This window comes from Astyanax mexicanus, chromosome 10 (assembly GCF_023375975.1).
Source record: "Astyanax mexicanus isolate ESR-SI-001 chromosome 10, AstMex3_surface, whole genome shotgun sequence".
Taxonomy (NCBI): Eukaryota; Metazoa; Chordata; class Actinopteri; order Characiformes; family Acestrorhamphidae; genus Astyanax; species Astyanax mexicanus.
The window spans coordinates 48,304,095-48,328,553 of record NC_064417.1 but is presented as its reverse complement, the minus strand read 5'-3'; the positions used below and the strand labels follow the sequence as shown (position 1 = coordinate 48,328,553).

Sequence of the window (24,459 nt, the reverse complement as noted above, 5' to 3'; positions counted from 1 at the left end):
TACAAACATAAATTGTAATAAATATGATAAAAAGTAAATAATAATAATAATAATAAAAAAGTAAAGATAAATAAATAAAACAAATAAATCAAAATAGAATTGAGTTAAACAATACAGGGGAATTTCCAATTACTTTGAAAATAATGTTGGTAAAGTTTTTTTTCTCCAGAAATTTAAAATTAGCAACATCAGAGCTAATTTACAACACACACATTATACATTATTATTGACTATTTGTAACACAAAGCTTTCACTATTATTAAATCAGACAAAATTAGACAGTTTTTTATGGATTTTCTGATTACATGAGGAAGACCAGGATATAAAATTATTTGATACAAAGATGGAATATATGGGTCTACCTGTTTGTTCCTTATTTTCATGCATATAGTGCATTGCTAAGAAAATAATTAAATTGCTTGAAAATATATTCCTTTTTTTAATTCCTCATAATTTTTAAAACATATATTTTAAAAAAATGTTTACATTTATTATGTGTAAAATTCTGAATAAATCTAAAGACATTTGCCATAGTCTTTACATGTGCTTATAAAGGCAAAAATATATTTAGTAAATGGCGGTAAATCACAAAATGACACCAATACATTTGGTAAATATGCTTATAAGAAATACCTTTGACATTATTTAGTAGTAATATTTCCAACAAATATTCTTCCCCTGTAAGACAGCAAGCTTATTTACTGGAGGTGCAGTCCTGCTATATGACCACTAGATGGTGTCTTACACAAGACATATGAATCACTTAATAAAAGATTCATAGACAGAAAGAGCAAATTACTATTATAATTATTATAATTTTGCTGTATTGTAAAGTTTTGCTGTATTGCAAATATTATTTGTTAATAAGAAAAAAATCAAACATAATCCTTTATTAGTTCTTTATTAGACATACAAAGGAAAAAGTGATTACAAACTAAGAATTAAGATATAAACCTTAGTAGGTACGTTTCCTAAACATGATACTTTGATTTAAATGGAAAATCTGCATTTAAAATGCTGTTTAGTTCAAGACATAGCTTAATTGCTGTCTGGGATTCCCCTGTAAATAAATAAAAAAATAAACATTGATGAAGAATTTTACAAAAACTGCATATGACAAAACAAACAACGGGTGTTTAAAACAAGAAAAACAGTAATTCACCAGTTTTGCACGATTCTTTCTAAATAAAGGCATATTGACCAATCATGGTCTATTCTAAGCCACATTTAACATAAAGGTTTTTGTTGCTACAGCAGACATCTTTGTTTTAACAGGGAGCGAGGTTTATTGTTGACCTGAAGGAAAGAGCTCAAGCTGCGCACACAGAACTACTCGGACCCTCTTATTGTTTTCCGCACACTAGATTAAAAAAGAAACGTCTTAAAAGCCCAGGCCTTTCAGCCCTTGGTTTCCAGTAATTGTTCCCACTCGAGTCTTATCTAGCTGCCCTCCTGGCCCACGGAGAATGTGCACCCTTCTGAAGACTTGCCTGTAAAAGAAAAAAGAAAGAAAGAAATGTATATGAGTTGTGATGTGAAATAAAGTCCTCGGGTTTACTTTAGAATGGAATAAAGTAACAAATAGGACAAAAGAGCTATTTTAAAAACCTATTTCATCATTTTATGCATCATTTACTTCATAAAACAAGACAGGTTGGGACAGTATGAATAATAAAAAAAGTGCTGAGTTTCTTACATTTAGGTTTTTTGTCATTTGTTTTATTGGAGACAGAAAGCTAAATATTTTGTTTAATTTGTTAATTTACAACTTTTGTACATCAATTCATGCATTGCAGGCCTGCAACACATTCCAAAAAAAGTTGGGATGAAAAATCAACACTCAAAAGATTCTCTATTCTCTATTCTCTATTTAGGACAGGTCCGGTCTGCAGGCAGGCCAGAACAGTACCCATACCTTCTTGTTCTGAAGCCATACTTTTGCAGTGTGTGCAACATATGGTTTTGCATGGTCTTGTTGAAGAAGAAATACATAGAGGTCTTCTCTGGAGAAGATGTCATCATAAGGCAGCATATGTTGCTCAAAGATCTCCATTAACTACATTTCTACATTAATGCTGCATTGCAGAGGTGTACTGATCAAAACCCAAACCATGACAGACCCTGGCTTCTGGCCTTGTTTCTGATAAAAGTCTGGATGGTCCTTGGATTGCATCCATTTCTTCACACAAAAAAATAGAGGTACGATATAAGTCTTTTCTTTTGCTCAAAGTGCACTTTTTATCATTTCATAATTGTGTCCTATTAAGGTATAATATTGGTCTTTACAGGGTCAGATGTTCCCTCTGAAGCATAAAGTCTTTCCTAACAGCAGGAAGTACAGATTTGTACCATTTAACCAGCTAAAAGGTACATTTGGTATTCTGTATCACTGTACTAATAAATAATATATATTTTAATTACACATTTTTCATTTTTAAAGCCAGACAATTTTGGACAATCAATTCTCGACACATATTCAGTTGATGATAATGTTTATAATCTTTATAATCTTTACTGGTACCAAAAACATGGGTCCAAAAAAGACTATTACTAAAAGGTATTCTGTTGTACCTTAATATAAGGTACAGCCCCAGCGACAAGCTTTGTACTTTTTTGAGTGTTCCAAAAAAGATCTGGAGGTTTCCACTGTGAGATGATCAATCCCAGAAGCCTCATAGCCCAGAGAAGTTAACACATTTGTTAATATAAGGCTTTGATTTGAACTGTAATGTTTTAAGAGAGGAGACACACCCAGTGTAAGTCAGTGAATCAGAACTCTTATGCCTGACAATCTTATGAACAACCCCTCCACTAAAGTATATCCATGGATATGTCCCTATTTGTGATAAGGTGAACTTGCTGGACGTTTCAAAATCATGGGAGGTTCCCAAATGTTTTTAGGCCTAGATATAGCATAGCTGTGTGTCCTGTTTTCCAAAGTTAAAAATAAAGCAGCAAATATTTGTCCTGTGGATATTTACCTCGATAGCACGAGTAAGACAATGCCTGTTTACCTTTGTACCCAGATATTTTAGGGAGGTGCAGCTATGTTTATCTGTTTATCTCGAGAAGGACATTTGGGGAAAACAGTCATGTGTAAAGTCACTTGTTTTAACACTATATCAGATCAACTGGCAGTGTTTTTAGTCTTTAGTATGTTCTTTGGACCTGAAATAAACAATGAACATCAGTAGTCAGTCATAGAATATGTTAGTTTTTTTCTCTCTGACCAAGCTAGACAGTTAAAGATAAGTAATAATAGAAGTAATATAAATAGAAATATATTAATTTTAGATTTATTTGAAATATATAATAGAAAAAAAAAACTGAAATTCCACGTAAATCAGTTGTAAATCCAATATTATTGATAGATAAAAGTAAAATTACAGAGATCTGGATTTTGAATTTAGATATGAATAATATTATTGCTACTAAATTTAAAACAAAACAATTTTAGATATCTAAAGTATATTATAGAGATCTAAAATTCCACATATCCTAAAGACACATGATCATAACTGCAGTATATTAAAGATATATTGACCTAGTCAGGATTCAGATAGATCAGATAGATCTGGACCTGGACTGAAACCTGGACCTGAGAATTACAGTGGAGATAAATGGTAATGATATAAATGGTAAAATATGACTAGAAAAACTAACATTATGGCTATATCATCCCAAAAATATGTCTAGTCAGAATGTCAGAATGGATTTATAGATACAGTACCATTCAAAATTTTGCACACTCTTTCTCACTAAATGTTTTCTTTTATTTCTTAAACAATTACTGTGTGTATACAGCTCTGGAAAAAATAAGAGACCTCTTCAATTTATGAATCAGTTTCTCTAATTTTGCTATTTATAGGTATAAGTTTGAGTAAAATGAACATTGTTGTTTTATTCTAGAAACTACAGACAACATTTCTCCCAAATTCCAAATGAAAATATTGTCATTTAGAGCATTTATTTGCAGAAAATGAGAAATGGCTGAAATAACAAAAAAGATGCAGAGCTTTCAGATCTCGAATAATGCAAAGAAAACAAGTTCATATTCATAAAGTTTTAAGAGTTCAGAAATCAATAAATATTTGGGGGAATAACCCTGTTTTTTAAACAGTTTTTATGCATCTTGGCATGTTCTCCTCCACCAGTCTTACACACTGCTTTTGGATAACTTTATGCCTTTACTCCTTGTGCAAAAATTCAAGCAGTTCAGCTTGGTTTGATGGCTTGTGATCATCCATCTTTCTCTTGATTATATTACAGAGGTTTTTAATTTGGTAAAATCAAAGAAACTCATCACTTTTTAACTGGTCTCTTATTTTCTCCAGAGCAGTATGTGATATTATTGATAGTAAATGATAAAAAACGCTTTACAGATGTTTTGAATGTGAAATTTACCAGTATAAACTCGTATTACTGGTTTGATTTGAGACTTAAAACGGATTGCTATGATAACACTGAGTGTGTGAGAGTGCCACAGGCTCCCAGTCAGGGCTCAGTGACGTTGCCTCTTCCTTTCAGTATAAAACCCTGGAGCAGGATGGGAGCAGGAGGAGAGCTGCTGCTGCTGCGCTTAGTTAATAGCCTGCTGCCGTCTGTGCAGCTCATTCCCCTGCTTGGAGTCGCAGTGGAGGATATGTGAGACGAACCCTGAGAATCCTGGACTGTTTTTTTGCTTGTTTTTCCTACTTTTCTTATTTTTTGTAATATTCTGATTCGCCAGGAGGAGAATAAAACCACATAGCACCTGCCCAGAGGCGCAGACTGGCTCCTACCCCTTACCTGAAGGAGCGTAAGAGCTGAAAAAGTGTCTGGACACCATGGAATACAAACCTTAACCTTGAAAACAGGCTGTAAGCTACCAACAAGAAGTTCTGTGGCTGCAGGAGCAGCTTATAGCTGCGGTTCATCCATCCACTGTTGGAGGTTATCTCTTCTTCTTGCTGCTGCTGATAGATATAGATAGGCTAGAGGGACCTGGGCTACTGGGTTACTTTGGCTTCTGACTGATTGACTGACTTTTCGTTGGAGTAACATTAGGCTACGGAGGGACGGAATGATTCCCAGAAGATCGGCAGCCTTCATAGCCCTGCTTTTCCAGTGCTTTACCTCCACAAACGGTGAGTCCACTTCTCTGGTTTTCTCTTCTCTCTGCCTGGTTGCTCTGCTGATTGATGCTGGTTCAGCTTCACTCTGAAAACATCTGAATCTGAGACTGATGTCACAAATTTGTATTTAAAGTCATTAAATATTAATTTGTGAAGAGTATTTTAGCTAAATATATATTTTTGTTTCATTTTTGGGCGCTTGTGTGGCTTTAATTCTGGTTGGATGCTCTCTCTCTCTGGAGTTGGCTCAGTCTCTTATTATTAAGGCTGGACAATTTGACAAAAAAAAAAAAAAAAAACATATCCCCATATGCAATAGTGGAAATTGGAGATATATGATAGGCTACAAAATATGATATAATTAAAAATATATTAAAAAAAGATCTTGTTAAAGTATTATTAATATTACTTTAATATATGTTGAAAAATTCAGCTTGCTGGTTTCAGATAGTTTAAGCTGATTCAAAAAGCTGGTCACCCAGGCTATATACTGGTAAATAGGGCTGCAGCAATCAGTTAATCATAATCGTAATTGACAATGTCAATTATTTTTAACAGCACCACACTTAACAAAGAACTGGGCACAGAAACACAATGGGAGGGGGCTATATTAATGAGTTAACTCACACAGTTTACCCTCAAGTTGGCCTGTGTCTCCATAAGTTCACGAACGCAACAGATTATACAGTACCAGTCAAAAAAATTGACACACCTTAAATTCAGTGTATTTTCATTATTTGAAATGTTTTGCATTGACCAGTAATGCCATCCAAACTATGAAGAAATACATGTGGAAATAATTAGTAAACCAAAGAGAAAATGTTTTATGTTTTAGATTTTTCAAAGTAGAAGTTGTGTTGTGAAGAGCTAGACTTGGTACACAGTGAATAGCCTTATTTGCGTAGTGTTCTAATCCACATTATGTTAAGAAATACTCAACTAAGTAAAGACAAAAGGTGAAGTAAAGAAATGAAGTAAGTCATTAATGAAATAAGAAAAAAAAATCAAGAACTTTCAAAGTATCCTCAAATGAAGTCACTGCAAAGACCATCAAAAACGGTATGATTGAACTGGCACTCATCAGTACTGCCCCAGGAAAGGAAGAGCAAGAGTTTCCTTTGTTGCACAAGATTAGTTAATCTGAGTTATCAGCCTCAGAAACTGCAAGTTAACAGCACCTCATGCTTAAGAGCACCTAAATACTTAACTGAGTATTTTGGTTTGCTTAACACTTTTAAGTTACTACATGAATCCTTATGTGTTCTTTCCTTATGAAGTGATAGAGGGCATGACAAAAATCATTGAGACTTGATCTTAATGGTCATGTTTTGTATCCAGCTTGCAATTTAGGAAAACTGTAAAAAATTAAGAGTTAGAGTAGAGTAAAATGAAGAAGAAAAAAATTAAAGCTGCACAAAATGCATGGCTATAAAATAATATAAATTATAAAGTAGCAAAAATCAAGAGGAATGAGTGAAATAAAGAAATTCAGTGTAATTCTAAAATTGAAAATACTCTGCAAACATTGTACTTATGAGTATGAGGCCACCTAGGTCTATCTAGTTACCATGCATGCTGCATGCACCTTATTATGGTTGAATGGTCGGTCAGTGGCCAGTTAATGAATATACTGTGTTATCCCATCCTCTAAATATTGTTTGGCATTGAGAGGAATAAAGCCCCTGCAGTGTTTTCAGTGTATCACCAGTGGCTGTGTTAATCTCCAGTGTGAAAGGTTGCTCTCCATCTTGAGAGGAGATTGTCTGTTTAGAGGAGAAAGTACATTGTTGATACTTGGCTGCTGAACTGCCTGCCTGCCTCGCCTTGTAAATATCAGTGAGTATAAAAGGTGGATGTTGCTGTGCATTGTGCCATAACTGTTGCGCCGCAGATACATGTCTTCCTCCAAGTGTCCAAACAAACAGCAACCCCCTGCTCTGATCCAAACAGAGGAAATACACCCCCCCACACACACCCCCTGCCACTGTTTTTTTGGTGTTCAAGCTTTGTCTACAAGGTTTCCAAGTAGATTTCCTTCACTATCCGCACGCCGAGCGTGGGAAAGACACATGGAGGAAGTGCACTGAGAGGCAGGAGGCACCCTGGAATTGTTCTGGCAGCCAGAGGTCAGGGAAACGTGACACGCTACCTGAGTAAAGATTCCTTCCCCGAGCTTCTTGTACGGCCAATCAGCTTCCAGTATGTGTCAGCCTCTCAGCCTAATACAATGACTGGGTGTGGAAAACCCATTGTTTTTTCAGGGGGTCCAATACAATATGTATGATTAAATTAAAATATGCAAGAGGTATCACAAAGAATATTCTTAAATGGTCAACGCTCTCTCTACCAGTTAAAATCGTCTTAACAAAACAGTACTTTTGGGAAATTTGGTCCAGATCATTTAAATCAGGTGTTTCGACTTACTGGCGCTTCATTAGGACTGGCTGTAAAACCTTATCCACAATTATCCAACATTTTTGTTTCAAACACCACAGAGAACACCTTATTTTACATGATTTACACTTGAACATAATCTTTCAGTAGTTGTGTGCTTATGTGTGCTTATTCTGGGTTAAAATATACTGTAAATGTTTTTGAAGATGGGAGTAGACAATTTTGGCCTATTAACCTTCTAACAACTAACTGGGAAATCTTGATTTGTTCCCACATGTCAGAACACAGATTAGTGCACTGTGCTGAATTGATAGACTCTTAAAAAGATCAGGGGTTACCACATTATCTGTGTGTTTAATGATTGGCTTTTGGCAAGCAAACAGTCCATAATAGTTCTTGCATCCTGATTATGATGCAATTATTGACTTTATATTGATTCGGTGTTGCGTATATTATCTGATGGTGGCCTTTGGAAGTGGTTGGCTGTTCCCATAGCAAGGTAGTCATATGTTTTTAGTTGGGGATTGTTTTTCTCCAGTGATTATGAGCGGTCACTCGTCTAAGCTTTACTATGTGAATGTGAAATTCAGATGTTTTAATTCTTTTTAAGTTTTTCTCAGGGCCTGTTTTTACCTGCCTTTAACATTCGAATAGTAATAGATGGTAAATAGATATACTCTTCCTGAATGACCACATACATTTTTTTTATTAAAACATGTATATAATTTCTGAAAAAGAGTATAAATATATAATTATAAGTTTATATTAGAACTGGGCAATATATTGGTACTGTGATGTATTGACAATATGCTTTTTTAATCATGTTGAGGATTTCATTAGTGTTTAAGAATACTGACCCAACTGCACATTTCATTACAGAAAGTGTAAAAGTGTAAAAAGAGAGTGTTTAAATAGAAGAATAGCAGAATCCGACACTGCTGATGAATTTTGTCTATGTGTCAATGTCCGATAAATGCTGTGTATCATAAAAATGTTGTGATATAATATTGTGCCATTTCACAATATTGTAACTATACTGTCTCAAATGAAATTATAAAATTTATTATGATTATATTTTGGCCATATTGTCCAGCCCTAGTTTACATGTAAGGATTGGTGTCAGAAGTGGTTCATTTAGTGTAGTGTTTAAACCCCGCCCACTAGATAGTGTTGTACTATGTTTATTTTTCTCAGATTTTATAAATATTATTTTGTGTAATTTGTACTATGAGGATATATATCGCAATATATTTAATTGGAACTCCTTTATCAGGATATGTATTGTATCGCCAAGTTCTTGACAAAACACAGCCCTAATCCTCCATAACTCATGTTAATAACAGGTGTAAAACAGCCTGTAAAACAGCCAGTGTTTAAGTTCTGAAAGTATTTAATTTTACTGCTACATCCAGCTCAATTGCTTTACACTGGATTTGGTTGTTTCCCTGATTAAGTATGATTGCACAACCACTGTTCTGCCTGAAAAATAACCAGCTATTTACTGTAGATTACACTCTGGTTTAGATACAGAAATCCCCACGAATGATTCGTCACAACTCTCTCATTAAAAGTCAGACTTGGCACCGAGCCCTCATTTGACTCGGCTTGAGGACTTACTCATTCTGCGTACGGTTTACCATATAACCACAGCACAATGGAGTTGTGTGGGAAAGCGTGTCTGTAGAGATGGCTGTCTGTGTTGTGTTTGTTGATTTAAAAGTGTAGAAGGTGATGCTGAGAATTCAAATCCTGGAAGAAAAGCTATCCTGAGGATAGCTGGTATAAATGCTGGGTCATGCTGCCATCAGCAGCTGGAGCCCAAAAGGACATTTGTCCACAGTGGACATGTGGCAATCACCCCCCTCCCAATGTGTGGAGCATTACAATAAACAAGAAATGAATAATATGGGTTTAATAGTCACTTAGCAATATGTGCAATGTCATGTAAGGCAACTTTAATTAAAAGTTACAACTTTTTGCTGCTTGATACAAAAGGAAAAAATGCACTGTTATCATTTACCACAGGTTATATCTGTCTAATAATATTTATTTCACTCCAAAATTGTATACAGGGAGTGCAATATAAATTTAAAATCTGATATCCTTAACTTCTGGTGAAAGCTATTAAAATTCCTCTTTTTTGTAATACAGCAATATATGTTGCAGTAAAAACTAGTGCAATGTCTTTGCTTGTCTTTTTTCAATATTTTGAAGTTTTAATTTTAGGATATTGTTGTTTTCAGGGTTGGAATCTTGCAGATTTTATTTATTTTTCTGCTCAAATGCACTAGAGGTGTAAGAGAATATGGATGTTGTGTTGTATTACAGTATTTTGTTTTGCAAAACTGTTTTAGATTCTTGTATCAACAGTTATTAGTTTACATATATACACAATATATTGGTATCAGAAGTGGTTCATTCTGCCTGCTTTTGTATTTCCCCTTTAACACTCAAAGCACCCCCACCCCCCAGTAGATCAGTTAAAAACCCACCATTTCAGCCATTCTGGTTGAAAACCTCAGACAGTACACAGCAGGATTAGAAAGCAGACTTCGTCTGAGGAAGGAATCTGTACCTACTGTTTGTGCAAGTCAGCAGATGAGGGAGATGAACATGTTTTGCATAGCTCATAGATCTTTTCTAACTTGTGTAAAAAGAGGTATAACATGTCTTCTTTAAAGAATCACATTGGATTGGCTTGCTTACAGTATCGCAATATGTTGCTACTGTATTGTAATACATAACGTATCACCAGATTTCCAATACGGAGGCCTAAAACACACCTTTTTAAATCTCAGCAATGAAATATCAGGTTTAGTACATGTGTTTAAGAAGGAAAATCTGCAATTATCTTCTGCATAATCAGCTGCAGGTCATACTTTATAACCATTTCATCCAAATGTTACATTTTACAAACATTGAAATTTAGGGTTCGAGCAATACGATAATATTTAGTACCTTTTTTATTTAAGGGTTTAATTTTCCCCCTTTTACGTGTGTGGCGGCTCATGGTGGAGGTGGGGAGGCATTCAGTAGGTAGGGGTCAGCCAAGTGCAAAGCACGATCATCCCTCAGCGGAGGAGTGGAGTGTGAGCGCAGACTGAACACACACACACACAAACACACACACGCACTTAGACACGGCCTTTCTCGCTCTCTCTGAGAAGCCACTCCATAGCCAACACCATAGCCGTGCTTTCTCTGAAATATTAGTAGAGTTGTTAATGTTGGCCATTAACTTATCTTTCCAGGCTTCCAGTGCTTCACAGACTGACAGCCTCAGAGACTTATGGCTGCAGACTCTAGACCAGTGAAAACATTTTCATAATTCATGCAGATGCCGTTTTGTAATTGCCCTCTTTATTAGAGATGATGCCAGTCTCTCAGTCATCCTCCACCCCTGTGATATATGGATTGGGTTATAAGCAAGCCTTAATGCACTTCATCCACTGCTATATTGCAATTTCAAGGGGAATCTCCTTCATCATGACTTTTGAACTGGGGCACAAATCCCCCCAGGATTCAGTACTTATTGGTAGAGGTTACGGGATCCCGTTCCACTTATGAAGGATCTCTGTGTTGTTTATCATTCTCCTGAGTCTTCAGAACACTGGTATAACCTATAAGTATGACCTCAAATCAGACAGTATGGCGTACCCAAGATATTTTTTACGATTTGTCTGGTCAATATTAATTCTTTGGTTGATTTAATCTCTTCTTTCATTTCAAACCTACAGTACACTTTGAAAAAGGTTGTATAGTCTAGTAATCTACCACTTTAAAACAATTAAAAAGGCATTTGGCACTAAGAATACCAAGTGATTCGAGTGTTTATTTCTCACTATCTTCCTGCAAACACATATTTAGGTGTGAAACAGTACTTTGTCTTTTGTTCCACATTCTCTTTTGGGGTCAGGTCAGGTTTGCAGGTAGCCAGTTCAGTGGCCAAACCCATGCATATTTTTCTACAGCCATAACTTTGTAATGTGTGCAGCATGTGGATCTGCATTGTCTTGTTGAACAATGCATGTTTATCCATTTAAAAATGTCTTCTTGAAAGCAGCATATGATGCTTTAAGATCTCAATATGCTTTTCAGGTGTAATGCTGCATCACAGAAGCATACTGTTGTGTATAACAGTCTGGATGACCCTTTATGCCTTTAGTATAGTCTAGTCTAGTCTATGTGTTTCCTGCCACGATAATGATGAAGATTTAGTGGACGATATATTGTTCCAGGAAAAATGATAAAAAAAAAAATATTTTACATAGTTTATGCCACTAATACATAAATAAAATGCACAAATATACAAACTATATATTATGTTTATACAAATACATCCCCACTGTGGGATTAATAAAAACATATCCTCTCATTTTTTCTTCATATATTATAATCTAAAATACAATTGCAAAAGAAATGCAATAACACCCTATTGAAGAGCAATGCACTTTGATGTAGGAAATAAATGAAATAAAACACTGTTTTTAGGTTTTAAGTCGACATACTACCTAAAACTTGTCAGTGGGGTCTCCTTAGATACTCAAGGGTTTAGAAAGATTCCTAATATGTGTTTAGAGTCACATATTGGATTAATTTTAACATAAAAAAGATAGTGTTTAGTTGTTCATGTATCGTACGACAAGTCGATAACGTAATTATTACAACAGGCCTGATCACAGATGACTCCGAGCCCAGTAGAGAAGTCAATGCTGGCTCTGGACATGGTGATCCCAGGCGCTTAACTTGTTCTTTGAGAATTGATTTTTCTCATTTGTACCAAGTCATGATCATATTTATTGTTTGACCAGACCATACTTGAAATATCTTAAGTTTAAACTGTTTACAATCAACTAAATCCAACATTAATTAACATTTTTCATACTCTCCCAATGTTTTTTGATTCATAATTGTAGAACCCATGTAAAGTAGCCACCCCATCTGGCCATATGTTTTCCTATTTCCATATTATTATTGTGAGCATTCCTGTAAGAACTGGTTGGAGACCAATCTACTAGCTAATAAAAACACTGTTCTCCTTTTCTGTTGTCTTAACCTTGCAGCTAGACAGATGGATAAGTAGGAATATGAGGACACTGGTGTATGGGAGAAGCAGGCCTCTCAGTTGGAGATGCAGTAGCAGCCCCCTGTTTTGGCAGGTGGTCCCCAGTCTTGTTGATTTTTTTTTTCTTTTCGTTTTACTTTTGAGACCTCGCTGTTGTAAATCAGCCGTGAGCTCAAAAGGCATCAGGTGAATCTGTATTACTGTCATCTCCACTGAAGGTCTGGATCCACAGATAATTCACCGTGAAATGCTGAAAACAGCAAGCACGTCTAGACCATGGCGTGTGTGTAGAGGAAAGGATATCTACAAACATAAATAATGAATGTTTCATATGAGGCGTACATATGGAAATAGATGCGTGCCACCAGCTTCTAAATCTTGAAAGGTTTTTCCTCCCTCTGGAAGATTATGACAATAAAAAAGACAGGAAACTCAATATGGCTGCTGTTAACTACTGTTTTGTTCTTTGTCTGTGGCCTTACTTATTTTTGCTATTTTATTTTATTGGGAATCCTCTATCTACCAAACCCCTTTGTTCACAATATTAGGATCACAGTGAATTTAGCACCAAGGCTAAAGGAACCATGAATCTCCATTGTTGTGTTTTCACCCCCAAAAAAGATTCCCTCCTCTGAGAGACGGCTTTTACGGACACCGTGAGTCAGTGTGTATCACACTGCGAGCGAGTGTACGGGAAGCACAGGGAGTCCTGTACCAAATGCAGAAGAGGGAATTCCGCACATTATGCCAGGCACTTTCAGGGCAGTGACTGGGGATTTCCTCATCACGCAAAGAAAGTACATGACTAAACCTACAGCATATAGACCAAATGCTGTATTGCACAACTTCAGCAAAAAACTGCTGAAATTGTTAAGCTGATTGGAGTTTGACTTTGGTTTGACTTGGGTGTCAAATCTTGTGGTTTCTTTCATCCTCCCTGTAGTAATGTAGTGATGCATTGGGGACCCATAATAGCACCTAACATTAAGATAGCTGTCCGATGACCCAAATACTTTGGCAAGTCAAAGTGGAGACTATTTCTGTCTTGTGGTTCATTTAAAAATGATCTTTTGGTTTCATTTAATGCATCACTGGGAAAGAATTCCTTAAATGCATGATGTCCCTCGGATGCAACATTTCTTGTCTTGTCTCACTTAGACAGTTTCATGGGAAGTTAAAAAGGTTCCAATTTTTTTTCCAGTGTAGCTCAACAGTACAAAGATGAGTTGGCTTGTTAGTTTTGTTCTGAAGCAATGAAACAACTGTATCTAATACCTTATAAAATCTTATTCCTTATAAAATCATAACAAAGTTACTTATACTCCTACACTAAGTTATCCTGAATAGTTCTGATTACAGGATTACAGATACATGTCTATAACATGTGTTGTTTAAAGTGTCTGCTACTATTATTTATAGTGTTTGTATCCAACATACGTTAATCTCAAAATGTGCTGAGTCATAATACAATGATATTACAGAATTCATTGTACAGGAATTACAGTAATATCATGGACCCAGTGAGCTCTGCTGCATTGAATGTGGATGTGATTTCTGATTTGCTTGTCTGTTTTGCCAGACACTGCCTGTCTCTGTGGGTGGTAATGCCTTCTTTAATATATTCAAGGAGTGTTATAGATTGTCCCATTCATCTGGCAGCTAGTATAATAATCCAGGAAACTCACTTACAAGGTAACACCTTACAAATTTTACAGATGTTGGTGTTCCCAAGCTAATGAGTTAAAACTTTTGACAGGTCAGTATAGTATCAATGTATGCTGATCTATCACTTTAACCCTTAACCTGCTGTTCAACAGTTTGGTAGAGCACATTTGGTTCACTCCATCTTATTTAAGAACAAATTAAACTTATTTCTCCACCAATCAGCAGAGGAAATTAAGGTCAAACAAATGTACTAGAGCTCACTGTGTCTTTCAGTCTTTTAGTCGTATGCCTTTTAAGTTCTCATCTGTTGATGGGATTTTTTTTAAAGGTATGCATATTATTTTCAGCATATTGTAGTTATGACTGATACAAGTGTTGAACTGGAAAACTGGATTAGGTTGAGTGTAGAGTCCAGTTTGAGGGATGTGATTAGGTCTTGGATTTAGTTTTAGATTAGAACTAGATTTTGGATTGAAGCTAAAATTAAAACAAGGGTCAGGGTGATGTCTAGGATTAGGCTTTGTGTTGAGATTAGAATTGGTGCCAGAGTTAGGATTAGGTTCTGGTCTTAGGTTAAGGTTAGGTTTTGTGTCTTTTTATTATTGCTTTAAGCAAGCAAACATAAAATACTTCAAATTAAATATATTGTTTTTTTCCCTCAATAAGGACATTAAAGGGTTAAGAGCTGTAGCACTCAGGGTTAAGTGGAAGACATACAACTTAATTGTGTAAGAATTGCTCAACTAATCTCCCATGGTCGTTATTTGGCTCTACCCACACTGTGGAGTCATGAATAGTACCTGAGCCACCACTCCACCCACACCACTGCATTTAAACAGTCCCAACAAGCCCACTAAACACAGCGACCCACACACACAATACCAGCACCACGCTTCCCATATCTTCATGCCTGTCCTCAGGCTTTAATGGGCTTTAATGGAAACCACATCCCAGGCCCCTTGAAGCACCACAGCGAGCTCCATTTCTGGCATTTTTCAGGCGCTGCGCTGGAGGAATGCGGCACACAGCTGTCGGCGAGGGGGCGAAGTGGCTTGTGGAGGTCAGCGCTGGGCAGGAGTCAGGGGCAGGTGGGGGTGTTAGAGAGACAGAGACGATGGGCTTTTATGAGAAAGAAGTCTTTTTAAGTTCTGCTGGGGGCCCCATCACCAACCACGCCAGCTGTGACGATAGCAGGTCCACATCTGTAAGGGAGGACTCAGAGCGGAGGGAATTAGTGTGTATGTATGTGTGTGTGTGTGTGTGTGTGGGGAGGGGGGGGGCTGCCTGTGAAAGCACATGTGCAAAACTACCAATTGATGGCAATTTTAAAGCTATTACGTACGCTGAAGCTACTGAATGACATAGGCACATCTCAGGTGCCAACATTAATCAGCCTCAGTCTGTGTGCCGGGACTTCTCCTGCAGTAACAATGCAGTCACAGCTCGAGGCAACTTCTACTCTGAATAAAAAGAGGATGTTCTTCATAAGGTTTTAATATAAAGGCACGCTGCCGCAAGCAGTCTTGGGTTGACAGATGACTTATGAACATATGGAACACGTAGGGAATATGAGCTCTAGAGCTTTATTTTTCTAAGAACTGAAGGAGATGCGTAGTGCAGTGCGTCAATATTTTTACTCAGTGATTTGTAGAAACATCAAATGAACTGTGGGTGAAAATGTGCATATTCTTAAACGTAATAGCTATAGGAAATTCACACTGCGTTTTAAAAACAGCGGTGCTGTCATTAACCTTCTTTTTGAGTTATGAAAAAAATGAATTTTGAGAGAAGGAGTGGAATCTAATGTTTTATAAATATATTCTATTACTTCCACAATAAAGTTTTCACAACCCACCACCACTTCATCACCTTCTTTTAAAGGCCTCAGCATACTGTTTGTGGAGCCGGCGTTTACTTATCTTCGAAGACTAATGTCTCTTGGTGAAGTCTTGATGAAAATAATCCACTAGCTCCACTCACAGGGTCATGTATCTGTATGTGGGGTGCATGAATACCCATACAGGTATTGGTATCGGGACCGATACATGTTAGTGGACTCATACACATCAATCAAGGCCCCAATACCAACATCTGATACCTAGTGCACATGGTTGCTTTAATGAACAGACAACTCTTGTTTGAGTTGGTTTGCTGAGAGCAGAGAGTGCCACCTACTGTACCCGCCCAGAGAGAGCATGGCCTATTGTGCTCTCTCTGACTCCGGCTGCTGATGGCAAGCAGCGTGATTTGGAATTTGAACTGGTGATCCTCGAATAGTATTGGCAAACCTAAAAAAAAAAAGTTGGAACCCCAGGAATGACTACTTACCCGAGGAAGAGATAAAGCAAGATGTACTAAGAAAACCATGCAAGTTCTGGGCAACGTTCGACTTGAAAACTGTGTTCTGGCATGCTTGTGGATGTTACTTTGATCCATACCACTTACAGTATCTAAAAGTTGTTACCCACTTTTATAAATGCTGATAAAGACACAAGCTGTTGTAGAGGGAAAAGGGGGAAGCTGCACTATAACAATGTTAGGGATGTGCCTTTAATGCTAATTTAGTGTTTTTGTTTTTGTTATTTTGACCAGTTCAGGCTGATTTGCAGTAAAATAGTCAAATACAGGGTTAGTTTCATTGGGTGGAGAAGCTAAGATCTAAGATTTCACCCTTTCATCTGGAATTTTTGACAGATGCCAATAAACCCACTGTTTGTTGGACTAGACTGATACCACTGCAGTCCAGTGAGCGGTTCTGGGCGAAGGTGCCGGGTCCAGCAGAGAGAGGTGTGGACTTTGTGTGAAAAAGTGGAGAAACATCCGCTCCCCTTAACTAACCTTGGACTCTAAAACAACAATGATGTTAGAGCATACTGTGAGGAAGTTCATATTAAGTAGCAACATCAGCGGGGCAAGTTCATTCAGCTGTGCTTTTATACGTTTCCATACTTTCCTGTTATACAGAAGAGATTTATTTTGCTTTGGGTGTGTGTGTGTGTGTGATTATGTGTGTGTGTGTGTGAATGTGTGTGCAGGTGTGCTTGTTGTGTACAGGACTGAGGATGGGTGGAGAGGCTGAAAGTGGAGGATATGACTGTGTCAGTTTCATTTTGATGTGTGTGCATGTTCATTATTAAAAGGGAAATCAGAAACATGAGGACTGTGTAGGTGTGTGTGTGTGTATGTGTGTGTAAATCAGAGTGTTAGAGTGTAAGCAGTGAGAAAGTGAGTTGGAGTGGTGTTGAGTGAGTAACATAAGTTGTAATTTGTTTTAAAAGTCTATGTATTTGAAATAGTTATGTTTTTATAGTTATGTTTTCATGCATTTTTTTACTCATTGTGCTCTGCTACTAATCGATAAATCAAAAGCTCTGATGATAAAAAAGCTGTGACAACTGGAGGTCTAAAAAAACAATTAAGAAATCTGATTAAAAGAGATGGATTTTAGCCCAGTAATCAAATTTCGATGCTGGAAATGAAGCATTTGCAAACAGTTTGGTCTGCATTTCTACAGACCTAAACTCTATTGAGCATCTGTGGGGCATCCTCAAATGGAAGATGGAGGAGCTCAAGGTTTCTAACATCCACCAGATCTGTGATGGCAACCTGTGAAGCTCTAGTGAAATCCATGCCCAAGTTAAGGCTTTGGGCAAAGTTTGGCCACATACTCAGTTTTATTCCAGGATTTTAGACATGAATGGCTGTTTCTTGAGTTATTCGCAGGGCACAGCAAATTTACACTGTTATACAAGCTGTACACTGACTAATTTACATTGCATCAAAGTGTCATATCTTCAGTGTTTTCCCATGAAAAGATAAAATAAAAGATTTACAAAAATGTGAGGGTTGAAGTGTTACAAAAAATACTTTGGCATGAAGTTTCGCCATGTCTTATTCTGTGAGTTTATTGGCTGGTTGCAAAGCAAAAATCTGATTATTGCTTGATTTATGCTAATTTACAGTTTTCCCAGTATCTGATTACCCAAGTTTATGGAAATTAACCATTAAGCTATTAATAATTAATTGGATTACTGATATACTCTGAATGTAGTCACATTACAAAGTGCATGTAAACGCACTTAATGGATAATTCCTATCATGTAAAATGCTCCCTACATTAGGAAGTGAGGACAAGATCTTATATTAGAGAAGACCTGCATTCAACCTTACCCTCCTAGTGTCGGGAGGAGTCCTAGTAAGTGGATGGGTTGATTGTCTCAGCTACACTGTGGAGAAAACTGGGTTAAAAAACATGTCTTTTTGCCCAGCAACATAAGCTACCAACAAAACACAATAAACACAAGCTGTTTGGGGAGTAAAATCAAAAGAAGGAAATCACTTATGATACGACTGTCAGCCGTCCCGTGCAGCGGGGAGACTGTCAGGGCTTCCTATGCTGAGCGCTGCTCCCTCGGCCCGTCAGCAGCTCGAACTGGCCTCACACCAAGCGCGATTCTTCTGTCCAACAATGTTTCAGCTCAACACAAGTAATAATAGCGTGCAGCAGGGACCACACAAGGTCAGCGCTTAATGAAAAGCTCCATTAGAGTAAAGAGAAAGAAGGCGGGCGGGGGGTGAGTTATGTAAGGGACAGAAAAAGAAGGTAGAGCGGAATTGACTGAGTGATCTGAAGGAAGTGCTTGAGGACACTGCTCAGCCTCATCTGGGTCCGCCTGGTTCTCTCCGGTTTTGACCACACATGTGCTGACAGAGGTGACCCCTCTGGAGTCGGGGCACAGCTGCACCCCTGGTCTTCCTCCCTACCTCTTCAGAGTGTGTTCCTCACGCACACACACGATACTGTGATCCTGAGATACATCGCATATATACAGCTCTGGAAAAAAAATAAGAGACCACCTAAAAATGATGAGTTTCTCTGATTTTACCAAATTGAAAACCTCTGGAATATAATCAAGAGGAAGATGGATGGTCACAAGCCATCAAACCAAACTGAACTGCTTGAATTGTTGCACCAGGAGTAAAGCAGCATAAAGTTATCCAAAAGCAGTGTGTAAGACTGGTGGAGGAGAGCATGCCAAGATGCATGAAACCTGTGATAAAAAAACAGGGTTATTCCACCAAATATTGGTTTCTGAACTCTGAACAATGTTTATTTTACTTACTTTTTCATTTGTTTTAGAATACTTTTAAATGTATTTTAGTGTTGTGATATGGTTCCCTTTTGCCACAATTGCTTGGATAACGTGTAAATAATGCTGGATCCTCTTTTAGAGGCTATGCATGTAATGAAAGTTTGTTAAGACCTTTAAAGTGGTGTAACTGCATTCAAATGCTATTATCTTTTCATCTGTGGCATAAAATAGTCTTGAAATGACAATAATATGTTTTTCCCCAATTCCTCCCCAAAATGGTTATTATTACAGGCCTTTGAGGCACCAAGGTGATGCACAAATGAGATCAATCCAACTCAATGCTAAACGGAGATTAGACTCTTTGCTATAAGGTCTGGCTCAGAATGATAAATGTACTAATCTGAGTAGGAAATGGTACATTTGAGGCTCATTGTTTCCACTGGACTGCAGGCGTAAAGCTGCCCTGAACAGACTGGGCTGGACTCTACTGAGCCGGATCCTAGCGCTCCACATGGGAGCGGAAGTGCACTTGCGTATTGTGTAACACCTAGCAGAAAACAGACGTGCTTTGGAGAGCTTGATATGAGGACGTCTCGATTTGTAGGGATTTCCACATGAGCAGCATCCTACGTATCCTTTAACAACTCTAAATTCCAGTTTATCTTGGAGATGAGTATGTGGGACAAAATGCATGGTGTCCTCAGAACTAGGGATATAAGAAATATTGATATATAAGAGTATTGCAATATTGTATTTGCAGTACTGTATCGATTCTCAAAAACACAGTATTGTTTTCTAATGAAAAGTTTAGATGTAAAGATTGGTGTCAGTGACAGTGGTTCATTTAGTGTAGTGTTTAGACTCCTACCACTAGAGAGCAGTGTTGTACCCTGTCTTCAGATTCCACTGCCATGATTGGACTAAAAAGTAAACTCAAATTGTATGCGTATGATATGCATTTTATATAAGATGACAGTTCTCCTAAAAAATGCAACATATCAGAGAATACAGTACCAATCAAAAGTTTGGACACACTTTAAAAATTGGCTGTATTTTCTTAGTCAGCTTTATAGGGTAGAGTTACCTGGAATTCAGGCTTTCAGTTAACAGCTGTGCTGTGCTCATCAAGAGTTAATTACTTGAATTTCTTGCCTCTTAATGTTAATGTTTGAGAGCATCAGTTGTAAAGTTGTGAAGAGGTAGAGTTGTATTACAGTGAATAGCTCTATTTGATTAATGCTCTATATTATGATAAGAACTATTCAACTTATTAAAGAAAAAAATTAATTTAAGAAATTAAGGTAAGTCAATTTGAAACCATCAAAAACGTTATGATGAAACTTTCTCTCATTAGAAAAGGAAGAACAAGAGTTCCCTCTGTTGCACAGGATAAGTTCCCAGCTCCCAAAATAAGAGTATTTTGGTTTGTTTAACACTTTTAAGTTACTAAATAATTCCTTATGTGTTCCTTCATAGTCTGGATGACTTCAGAATTAATTTACAATGTAGAAAAATAATAAAAACATTAAATGAGAAGGTGTGTCCAAACTTTTTACTGATACTGTATATTGAATAGTGACCCCTTTATAGTGACAAGTATTGTATCCCACTGCTATCCCATGACTTTGGGCATGTCAGTTTAATGGAGCTGAACTGATGTGTGCAGTTATATGTTATGAGTGTGTGTGTGTGTGTGTAAATATAGTGTTTTATAACACCAGGCAGTTATTGCAGGCAGTCTCACTCATCTTTATTATACATATGGCTGTGTGTGTGTGTGTGTGTGTGTGTGTGTATGATGAGTGGTGGTAAGACTGGAATTCTGTAACTGAAGTGTTGTGTTTCCTGCAGGCCTGCTGGAGGGAGTTCCACAGCTGTATCCTGATGGAGACACACACCTGCGGCATGTTGGTGGCTCGCTGAAACTCACCTGCAGGTACTGTATTCTCATCTCCCACACACATCCTGTAACACTACAAATACTACTTCCACTGCAGCCACTACTACAGCACACACACACACTTTTACACAATGGAGCCGGGGATTGTGCCGCAGTGCCCCGTAGTCTTTTCTAAAGAATTTTCAGCCTTCAAACACCAAAACAGAAGCTTTTCCCTTGTATTGTTCTCTTTTATTACAGGGACTTTTCCCTACTGAGCTCTTGTATTCTGATAGTCAATATTGTAGTATTGGATGATATGTACCAGTACATCAGTCTTATATTGTGAATCGCTTAAATAGATTAAATGCACACAGTGTTGCCAAGACTGTAGTTTTTTCACCAAATTGGGCTAGTGTGAAATAAAGAAATGAGTAAAGACTTAAAAGAAATAAACACTTTAAAAATGATTCAAGCACTTTTGCAGGAGCGACAGTTTACATACTAAATGTGGTTGTTCTGTGAGACTGACCATAGCGAATTCTGTTTTAATTTGCATATAAAAAATCTAATATTACAATATTATTAAAAATGTAATATAAAAAAGCAAAAATAATAATAATAATAATAATAATAATAATAATAGTAACAATGCCTTTTAAACAAAACTTTAAAATTAAAAATGAAGTACGATCAAAAGTATGAACAAAAGTAGTTCTAGGAGCTCTTTTGCTATTTCATTTTAAGATTAGATTCTGAATTTTGGGTTTTCAGATTATGAGCTGGATATTTTATCTGGACCTGAAGACAGAAGTGCTTTAGAGAAGATGATTCATAAAACATAAAACAATTTAAATAACTGATAAAAGGGCAGCTCATCGTCATACTTATGTGTCCCTAAAAACACTTTTTTACATTACTTATTTTCCTGATTAGCTCTGTTTTTATTGGCAGGTTTATGCAAACACAAAGGCTCACAGGAGCATATCCTTGCCTAGGCTTGCACTGTTTTTAGCACTGTAACAATAATCAAAATGATTTTGATTAAGTAAAGTGTTTTTGCTGTGCTCCTCTGAGAGGCTATTTCAATTAAAGGCATCTCTTCAAGGGTAAAGATTAGCTAGTGTTAGTTATTGTGGCTTTAGTTTCCTAGCTAGTTGAGTGTAAACTGCTTTTCTGCCATGGTTTTACGCTGTGTTCACCTAGCAGTTTAGACTGGTGATTATGTGCATCCCGGGGCATAAATGCTGTATGGCAAGTTAAGCCTGTCATATAATACATATTTCACTCTACGCTAATTAATTAACAATCTCAAAGTAAACACAGTTTCATAATTCTAGTGCACCTTTAAATCTAGAACCTGAATTATTACAGATGTAAATGGTATTTTCGCCTTAGGGACAGACGGCCATAAGGGATATAAAAAATCCAATCACTATGATGGCTCTTTATTAAGTCCAGACTGCCTGATTTACACACTTGTTAAATATTCAGGATACTTGCATCACATCGTAACCACGCCAGGAATGCTAACCCCTGTGGATCTGTTTTAACGCGACACTTCCCTACAAGGCCATGTGTAATAAATGCCTCTCTAGATATGGCCTCTTTATCTGGCCCATGATGAGGGGCTGGAGCTGCTTGACCCCCAAGTCCAGAGGCAAAGCCACTGGTATGTCAGACATGTTTGATGCTCCTCTGGGATCCGTTTAATGGGATCTTTTCAAAATGGATGTTGTTGGAAATATGCGTTTTATGGAACACATCATCCAAGAAATCCATGTTCCCATGTGAAAGCCGGACTTATCAGATGACATGAGATTAACAGAGCAACTGTCAAACACTTTAAAATAAATATTATGAAATATCCTGGGAATATGGATGGGAAATCGTTGGCATGCCATGCCAGCAAGATAAATGGTATGGCACTTCAAAATAAATTAACCGACAGAACTGAATGTAGAACAGTTTTCACATTACTGTTAGTGGTAATATACAACCATCTGGTTGTGAAAAATTGGAAACTATAAACCTAATAAAAAAATTAGGACACTACAGATGTGCTCAGAATATTGATTGGAACTGTAAAATAACTCTAAAATAACATTCTAGCACTAATAAAGGGATTTAAATGAGTGGAACAGTAAATCTGTCCCATGATTTTTGACATGTGCCATGGAAGCTTTAGAACGCTGCACTGACAAGTGAGATGTGTGTGGGGTCTCCTGTACTGAATGTGTGGATGTGATATCGGCCAGAGTTGCTTGTCTGTATGCATGGGCAATTCTAGCCAGATGCAGCCGGTCACGATCATTACCATGGTAGTGCCATCTGTATCATATTCCCAGTACACATCAGTGTATTCCTCTTTTTTTATCTACAAAATCTCAGAGTCTCGGTTCTGATACATCAGCTCACAGATGCCTTGTGCTGATCGACATCACCCTAGAAGTGATGAGGGGAAAGAGCGCCATCTACCCTCCTAGAGAGAGCAAGGCCAGTTGTGCTCTCTCTGGGCTCCGGCAGCTGATGGCAAGCAGCATGAACAGGATTTGGACTGGCGATCTCAATATTAATTGTACAATTTTAATAACTTTAAAAAGTTTTTTTATTGTTTTTAAAGCAGACCATGTTTATCTTATTTACCACAGCTGCAACAAAAACACACAGAAATAATTATTAAGTGTTCTCCTTAATAACAATATTTCATTATATTTTCCATTTACCACTAAATGTATTATAATGGTGCAGCAAGCAAAGTCCAGACTTGCCATCTTTGAGATTGTCTGACAAAGATGGATAATATTCTTTACCAGTTGCTCTAGATTACTAACGCAAATGTAAATGATGTATACTCTGTTCTACCATAAGTGACACCTTTTCTAAACCTCATGATTATGATAATATTGATGTTGCACTGATAATACAGTGAGTTTGTGTAAGTGTCACAAATTTTATTCCTAATATTCATCTTCCTTTGCCTTGATTAGAGGATCCACCCATCTGCAGTGGAGCCTGCCCAGCAGGAACCTGAGCTCTGAGGATGTGCGAGTTGAGCGGTGCGGGGAGTCTTACTGCAGAGAGCTGGTGATAAGCAACCTCAGTGCCAGTGACACCGGCCTCTACACCTGCAGCCATCGCCACTCCAAAGACTATAAGAGCTCCACCTATGTGTTCGTTAAAGGTATGTGTTTGGTGGTGGTAACCCTAAAATAAGGGGATACTTTAATGCATTAATGTTTTTAAAAA

General features: G+C 37.2%; 1 protein-coding gene across 1 annotated transcript in view; it reads left to right on the top strand.

Annotated features, from left to right (window-relative positions):
• The first annotated feature begins 4,545 nt into the window (after positions 1-4,545).
• Positions 4,546-24,459, top strand: part of kdrl (kinase insert domain receptor like) — a 101,998-nt gene continuing 82,084 nt past the window's right edge. The window contains exons 1-3 of the mRNA XM_022684284.2: positions 4,546-5,126; positions 21,183-21,267; positions 24,201-24,394. Of these exons, the coding sequence (XP_022540005.2) occupies positions 5,063-5,126; positions 21,183-21,267; positions 24,201-24,394 (343 nt within the window). The 5' untranslated portion in view covers positions 4,546-5,062. The remainder of the gene's footprint in view (positions 5,127-21,182; positions 21,268-24,200; positions 24,395-24,459) is intronic.